Consider the following 7912-nt stretch of genomic DNA (forward strand, 5'->3'; position numbering starts at 1 on the left):
AGCCAAAATGGATCAGAACATCGGGTCAGAACCCGCTCCCCTCACCTCGTTAGTGTTCCACCTCAGACGCTCGTTAGGCAGGCATGCCGAGCGCGGCAGGCAGTCCAGCAGCTTGTTGGGAACAAACACCTTCCTCTGGCCTTTATTCTCTGCTGACAACACAGATGGTAACGGGTCAGAACCAAACCCGGGTCAGATCAGAACCCGGGTCAGAACCGAACCCGGGTCAGATGAGAACCTGGGTCAGATCAGCACAGGGTCACCACTGATTAACACAGGAAGTTAAAAATAAAACCCTGGAGGTATTTACCTGTAGTTATGAGAAAATTATTGTTAATAATGTGATGTTTTCATCAGTCAGCATCTATCAGGGTCAGTCAGGGTCAGACAGGGTCACCGTTTCACAGCTACAGTTATTATTGAACACTGCGTGTTGGTATGAGGTCAAAGACACCCTGAACAGAGAGCTAGATCCCTCCCTCCATCCATCCATCAGCACCAACAACAGGATAGCAGGTCCAACCAGCTGCCAAGCACCATCATCTCCTCCATGTCTAGAGACCCGGTCTCCTGCCTCTGCTGGACCTGAACAGAACCATTGGGTCATCAGGGCTCAGGAGGATTTATCTACACAATAAGGAGGGAACTAAGCCATTTGATTCCTGTGTTTTCTACCTGAGGCACATCTAGACACTGCAGCACAGCGGCCCTGGAGGACTGGAGTTTGACACCCTGGTCTAGATTATCTCAGATCAGAAGGATTCAGTTTCTCCAGAAGGTTCTGGTTCTGTCCAGAGGTCTCCTCTAGCCGGGCCTCCTTGGGTGTGGAGGAGCAGCAGTTCTCCTCTGAACACCTCCAGGAACCAGGTGCTGATCTCAGCTGCAAGATCCAGGATGTGGTTCATCCAGACCAACCAGAGGATGGAAGACGAGGTAAGAACCACCTTCAGTCCTACTCGATGCTGACATCATCATCATCTCCTCTGACGTCATCGTCATCTCCTCTGACATCATCGTCATCTCCTCTGACGTCACCTCAGGATTAAGAGGTGTGAGCCCCACAGCGGCCCAGGAGGCCGAGGACACGCCGGACCTTCTGGACAGAACTGACTGACTGAGCCCCGGTTCATCGGGCCGGAGGTTCTGATGAACAAGGCAGAACCTCCAGCCTGTCTCCCATCCAAGGCGCACAGCTGAAACACGTGGCGCATGTCGAAAACATGCAGTTTCCACGGCAACACGTAGGTAAGAGCAGCCTGGCTCTTACCTGCAGGTGGATGGCACTGACCTGTCTCCGTGGAAACCATCTCCTTGTTGCTCATGGCGACGGGTCTCACAGGATGGACGTCCACCTGCCGTGTCCCGCTGAGGACAGAGAGAGACAGAGAGCCGTTCAGTACCCCGATCAGCTGCACGCACGCGCACACACACACACACACACTTCCTTCAGTGGAACCCAGTTGCCTAGCAACAGTCAAATTTGGATCCACTTTACATGAAGAGTGTTTGAATGACACTGTACATCGGTGTGTGTGTGTGTGTGTGTGTGTTTGTGTTCAGACTTATATAACATGCTCAAACAGTGAACACACACCTCACCGCATCACACCTGGATCGGAACCGGTTCGGAGCGTGTTTATATTAAAACACATGAATGTTGAATGCGACTTATTAAATGAGACACTTTTAATAATTATATAACAACAGTGATTAAATCCGCCTAATCGGTCCATTCTCCCACACGGAACCAGAACCTCCTCCAGGAGGCCGCTGGAAGGCCACGGACTCTCCTAGCTGCGGTTGCCGCCTCTCGGCGCTTCTCTCCGGCTGTAGGAGTTCAGCTGCTGCCGTTGTGTTCGGAGCAAACGGCGGGAAGCTGCTCGGCTCCGGAGCGTTGACATACAGGCTGAACGAAGCAGTGACAGCTCTGAACCCCGACCAGAACCGAACCCTGCCGCTGTCGGGCTGTAGGCAACAGCGGTGGATCAACACCTGTAGCAGCCGAGCTGCAGGGCTGGAGCTCCGGGAGAGAAAGCTCCGCCCGCAGCCAGCCCTCCGCCCGCTGCCGCTGCTGACACACCGGAAAATAAACCGGCAGGAACCGAACCTACAGAACCGATCCCGGAGCAGCTCACAGATAAAACGCCAGTTAAAGCTCATTTACCTTCCGCCTTCAGCTCAGCCGCCATGTTCTCTGTCTATGACGTCACTGCGTAGCAACGGTGGAGGGCGGGGCTAGGCCGGAGGACGATGGATCTGATCCAGAGGAAGGTGTATGGGGAAATTTTACTGCCATAATTCGAGAGCACACATTTTCAGTTTGAAAGCAGGACTTCATGTCTTTGTTCTCAAAACTTGTAATGCTTGTACTGTATTTTTCTCTCGTGCTCTCTGTGAAGGCGAACGCTTTTTCCCTCTGCTCCCTCTCTGCCCTTGCCTGCCAATCCTAGATAGCACCTTGTTGGACTTCTGCCGGGAGGCTGAGCAACATGGTTTCATGGCCCTGTGATGTCACCGCCTTCACTCATGTCTTTGTTTTACCCATTGTTTTCTCTGAATGTTGCCATTTGCCCTATTGTGTCCTCTTTTTTGTTTTATTTTGTTAGAAACTGTGGAGTACTCTCTATTTAACCCGGAAAAGGAATTAGAACAAACTTGGAATCCAGAGACTCTAGTTTATTAGTTTATTAGCCACTCTTTAGCTTATATTTTAGAAACTGTAGAGTACTCACTATTTAGATCAATATTAGATTAATTTTTAGATTATTATGCAGAGAAACTCCTATTATTGCAACCCCGAAAAGGAATTAGAACGAAGTTAGAATCGAGAAAAAATTCTTCAAGAACAGGAGCATTTAGTTTTTATTATTACTTATAAACTGTGGAGTGCTCTGTACTTTGACAAATTTAGAGCATATTTAGAAAGTCCAGAGAAAACTTACTTACTTACACTTATTTAGCAACCCAGAACAGGGATACTTGCACATTTTTTTCTGCTCTCACTCAAAACAAAAAGTATCATGACCTGGCAACCGTCTCAGCCAATAGAATGAAAGTGTTATATTGGGTGCGTTTGTTTCCTTCTAGTGCGTGTGCCTGTGTGGTTACTATCAATGTAGTAGAACCATATGGTGCTTTTCTATTGGTCAGCTTGGACATGAAGTTACAAAACACTTCTAATTATGAAGAGTTTGTTTGAACTGACTTCATGCACAGCATTGCTCTGTTTATGGAGCATTAAAAGGAGTATATAATAAATACTGTATTGTGCAGTTTGTTAATTCTCCATCACAAACTGTGGCCTGCATTGGTGCAACTAACCAGCAGAGGGAGCTCCAGCTGATTTAATCTCTATGCTGTAAATGACAGATGGATCTGGGCGTTTACTTTGGGTCTGATGTTCACTTCCTGTAGCCCAGGGGTGTCCAAAGTGGGTCCATGAGGCCCGGCATCCTGCACGTTTTAGTTCTTCCCTGGTGGAAGTAACAACATCCTCAGCAGGAAGTGCTCTTTTAATGAGCCATCTTTGGATCCAGGTGTGTTAAACCAGGTACAGAACTAAAACATACAGGATGAAGGTGTTCTCCAGGACCCACTGTGGACACCACTGCAGTAAACCATGGCGGACATGATCAGGTCTCTATCCTAATCAAAGTAACAGAAGAAGCTTTTACTGCACTAACTGTTCTCTGCTCTGGATTTCAGCCCATTGAAACCTCCAGTAGGCCGTCTGTACTGAGCCCGGTTCTGGTTCCGCTGGAGGTTTCTTCCTGTTAAAGGGAGGTTTTCCTCTCTACTGTCGCTCCATGCATGCTCCTGGAGCTCCATGAAGTCTCAGTTATAGTCTATAACTGAGACGTTCACAGTAAAACAGCTCTATAGAAATTAAGTTTAAATCCCCACAAGATTTAAATCAGATCATTTTACATGATCTGATTTAAATCAGATAAATTATATTTAAAGATTTTTGTGATAAACCATGAAGTTTTAGAATCTTTCAACAGACCGGTGAAACTGGACCATTTAAAGTAAGGTTTTCACCTTTTATGTCCCAGGTTTTTCACAGCCCAGCCTCAGGATGCTAACAGAGCTAGCATCTCCTTCACCCTGATCCTGACCAGAACCCGCCATTGGACCGGTCTGAACTCCACCCACTGATCTAAGCAGCGCAATGAATGTAAGATGAGACTCAGAGCCGCATAGAGAAAAATATCTGAAGTTTTATTTTGTATAAAAGTGGAGAAATCGTCCAGCAGGGGGGGACATAAACACAGCTGCAGCAGGGAGCTTGTTGTCATCAGTTTTACAGTAAAATTCACTTCCTGCAGATCAGAGATGGAGGCAGAGCTAAAGCTGCTGTTTCCAGAGCATTAAAGAGAAATCCTGCTTATCGCCACGGAAACCGACTCAACCAGCAACCAGCTTCTGTTCCGGTTGAGTCACATTATGCCAGCAGACAGAGCGTGCTGTGCTTTTATTGTGAAATACAGAGGGAGTGTTAACGGTCACAGCTTAACAGAGAGCGGTAAACAACTGGCCCCGTTTTTCTGATCCTCTGCTGAAACATCAGCGTTATGGCTTTCAGGGACTGCACTCTTCATAAATATCTTTAAATAATTATCACCAATGGTGACTCTGAACTCTGAGGGACCAATCAAAGCTTCTCTGGGTTCAGAAACAACAGAATCTCCCTTTAAATCAGCAGCAGGCAGCTGGACGACTGGAAGGAAAACAGTTAAGACTTCATCAGATACCAGTAACTCCATCGGTTCATCACCAGCAGCAGTGCAGAAAATAATAATAATAATAAAAAACAATATTCTGTAGTAACAGAAGGAAGAGAAATGAGTTTAACTCCACAGGAACGTGTGTGTGTGTGTGTGTTCTGGTCTTTCTGCCTCCGTAGGGACCAGGGCTCTAACTCAGCAACATGAGGACAATCAGGGATACAAGGACACATCAGCAGGACAGCTGTGGACACATGTCGTTACACTGAGGACATGTGTCCACAACTGGAATGCTTCTTCACTGTGAGGACACGTCTCTGATCAGGGGAAACATCTGGAGACACATGTTCCCGTCAGGTTCACAGCTTCACGGTAAGGACACGTCTTCACGGTGGGGACACGTCTTCACAGTGACCCAGTGTCCAGCCCAGACTTCAGAGTTCAGGTTTATGGGGACCAATAATTTACAATCCCCACAAAGTCAGAAAGGCCCGTGTGTGTGTGTGTGTGTGTGTGTGTGTGTGTGTAGGGTGGGGTGATGAAGGCAGGCTTGGCTCTGGGTCAGAGGTCATCACATGCCCTGTCGGATGCTCTGGATGATCTGGAAGATGGCTGAAAGACACAGAGAGGTGGATGTTAGCAGGAGGAAGACGAGGATGAAGAAGAGGAGGAGGAGAGCAGAAGCAGGGAGTCTGGTCCTGATGAAGGTTCTGGTCCAGATACTGGAGGCGGTGAGGAAGAGGAAGAGGAAGAGCAGCTTCCTGTTCTACTTCCTGTCTCAGTGTGAAGATAAGTGACTGTGAGATTTTTTACTTCCTGTTTCTCTGCAGCGGTTTCTGTCTCCTGAGTGGAGATAACAGGCCGTGACCACGGCAACGGGTCGTAACCTCGGCACCGGGTCGTAACCACGGCAACGGGTCGTAACCACGGCAACGGGTCGTAACCACGGCAACGGCCCAGTAGACAAATGCTCTACTGGTCTAACTGGCCCTGGGAGTCCTGCAGAACTTCAACGCATCCAGAACCGAACCCAGAACCTGAGAGGGAAGCAGTGGGAGCCTCTGATGGTTTCTGCTCACTCCAGGTTCTGGTAGGGTTCTGTTGGGTCTGGTCCAATCCAATCTGGTTCACTATAGCCAATCAGCCATGGTGACACCACAAAGGAGGACCATGAGGGAAGGTCAGAACCAGAACCTGTCATGACCGAACCCATCAGAACCCGTCAGGACCGGACACAACCCATCAGAATCTCCACTCCATTTAGCTTGTAACCAGGAACCAGAACCTTCCCGAGGGGTGCAGTTGGGTTTGGACCGACTACCAGTGGAGAAACACCAGAACTGCTCCGTCCTGCCGGGTCCAGGCTCAGATTAAACAGAACCAGAACCTGCCAGTGACTACAGGTCCGAAAAAGGGCCCAATGAGGTCAGGTGGAGCTTCCTGATAAGACATGCTAGCACCAAAGGTCAAGGTCACCAAAGGTCACTGTTCTGCAGAGGAAACTCACCTGATCCACAAACCACGAAGACGAAGAGCGCCAGCAGCCAGGGGCCCACCGGAGACTTGTCCTCGTTCACCGGCCTCTGCAACGCAAAGCAGTCAGCATGAGAACCGCAGAGACTCAACGCTGCACTTCCTGCTGAGGCCCGGTACCACCTGGTACCACCTGGTACCACCTGGTACCACCTGGGTCCACCTGGGTCCAGAACCCAACCTGAACCATTTCCAGAGGAGAACCATCTACTGACGTTACATCCAGTCGGCTGTCAACTTGCTTTCCAGGTGATGAAGAACCAGTCGGGCCCTGGGTCGGGTTCATCATTGTTACCAATAATCACAAATATTATCGTTTTTGTCATCATGTCCTCCTGCAGCTCTGCTGCTGCCATAAAACTCAGCAGCTTCACTTCCTGTCATCCACAAACCAGCTGATGGAATCAAACACCTCAAGCTAAGCTAGCATAGCATCCTTCCCACAGCCCAGAGGAGCAGCACTGTTATTAATATTCATATGCTAATCAGATGGAGTTTATTTAAGTTACCAGAACCAGAGCTTCAAACTGGACCATGACTGAAGGTGAACCCGACCCGTCATCAGCTCCAACAGCTGCAGGAGGAACAAGGAGGTGGTGGAGTGGTGCTGTGGGCTCACTGAGGAGTTTCCTCCTAACCGGGTCCACTGGACCCAGAACATCAGAACCTCCTGACCGGGAATATCAACAAACTTCCTAGGAATCCACCATGGAGGGGGCGGTGGCTCCAGGGATCCACAGGGAAGTTTACAACCTGCTGCTGTTATGTAACATTTAAATTAGCTCTGACAGACAAAGAGCCGAACCCCGAACTGTAAGCCGAGCCGAACCTGGGTTCTGATCCACTGAGATTATCAGCTTAAATCCGTTTTTTACAGTTTATGACTCTTATTAAAAAGGAAAACCATCTAAAATCCTAAAGGTTGTGAGAGGAGTCTGGTCACTTCCTGCTGTAGCCCCGCTGACTGACAGAGCGGAGCCACGCACCATATATGGACGTGTTTCCGCTCCATTTACAGCCAAATCCAGAATAAATCAGTAATGACTCCATGTCGGAACCCACCGAGGTTTTCTGGACGTGTCCTCGCTGTGTGATCGTCTTGCTGTGCCGCTCGTTGGCCACCTTCATCCGCTGAACTGCAGACATGTTCCCACCGTAACTACCGGAGCCGGACAGGAGCGGGTCGGAACCGGGTCAGAGAGAGCAGCAGCGCAGGCTGGAGGCTGTGGGGCGGGAGTGGTGAACGGCTCGGGTCGGGTCTGGTTCCCCTCCGTAGGTAACCTCCGAGGAATCGGCGCTAGCTGTTAGCTGCTGCTAACTGAACTCCGAGGAACCGACCCGGTCACGTGACACTGGTCGGAGCGCCGCGGAGTCTCTGCTGCCCCCTGGTGGCAAGAGAGGAACTGCGTTCATTAGGCCTACCGGAATGAAATGAACTGTTCCTGTCAGCAGGAAAATACAAAAACTAAGACACGAACATTCAGTCATGTTGGAAGAATTCCTTTTCAAATTTAGACCTTAATTTAAATATTTATTGTCAACCCAGGTGGACCTAATGTAGTCAACCCTGAGGAACAGCAGCTCTAACAGGACCAGATGGGCCGTCCAGAACCATGAAGGCATCATGGTTCTGATACTACAGGATCAGAACC

At 49.2% G+C, this 7912-nt stretch overlaps 2 protein-coding genes across 2 annotated transcripts in view; both read right to left on the minus strand.

Moving 5' to 3' along the window:
• Positions 1 to 2370, minus strand: part of camta2 (calmodulin binding transcription activator 2) — a 22677-nt gene extending 20307 nt beyond the window's left edge. The window contains exons 1-3 of the mRNA XM_015050174.1: positions 2165 to 2370; positions 1289 to 1365; positions 46 to 152 (exon numbers count right to left, since the gene is read on the minus strand). Coding sequence (XP_014905660.1) covers positions 46 to 152; positions 1289 to 1322 — 141 coding nt within the window. The 5' untranslated portion in view covers positions 1323 to 1365; positions 2165 to 2370. The remainder of the gene's footprint in view (positions 1 to 45; positions 153 to 1288; positions 1366 to 2164) is intronic.
• A 1859-nt stretch (positions 2371 to 4229) lies between these two features.
• Positions 4230 to 7605, minus strand: LOC106958340 (stress-associated endoplasmic reticulum protein 1). The gene is made up of 3 exons (XM_015050194.1): positions 7323 to 7605; positions 6235 to 6310; positions 4230 to 5339 (listed from the first exon to the last, which is right to left on the minus strand). Exons 1-3 carry the CDS (start codon positions 7404 to 7406, stop codon positions 5299 to 5301), a joined length of 201 nt encoding a protein of 66 aa, XP_014905680.1. The 5' UTR covers positions 7407 to 7605; the 3' UTR covers positions 4230 to 5298.
• Positions 7606 to 7912: the final 307 nt, after the last annotated feature.

The sequence above is a fragment of the Poecilia latipinna genome, unplaced genomic scaffold (genome assembly GCF_001443285.1).
Source record: "Poecilia latipinna isolate Pla-1442-1.1 unplaced genomic scaffold, P_latipinna-1.0 Scaffold979, whole genome shotgun sequence".
Classification (NCBI taxonomy): domain Eukaryota; kingdom Metazoa; phylum Chordata; class Actinopteri; order Cyprinodontiformes; family Poeciliidae; genus Poecilia; species Poecilia latipinna.

What these genes read in the sequence shown, in the direction of transcription:
- LOC106958340 (XM_015050194.1), bottom strand. Translation starts at nt 7,406, where the DNA reads ATGTCTGCAGTTCAGCGGATGAAGGTGGCCAACGAGCGGCACAGCAAG. An exon ending in GACACGTCCAGAAAACCTCG is followed by an intron (nt 6,311 to 7,322) that starts GTGGGTTCCGAC and finishes TTTGCGTTGCAG; the next exon opens with AGGCCGGTGAACGAGGACAA. An exon ending in CTTCGTGGTTTGTGGATCAG is followed by an intron (nt 5,340 to 6,234) that starts GTGAGTTTCCTC and finishes TGTGTCTTTCAG; the next exon opens with CCATCTTCCAGATCATCCAG.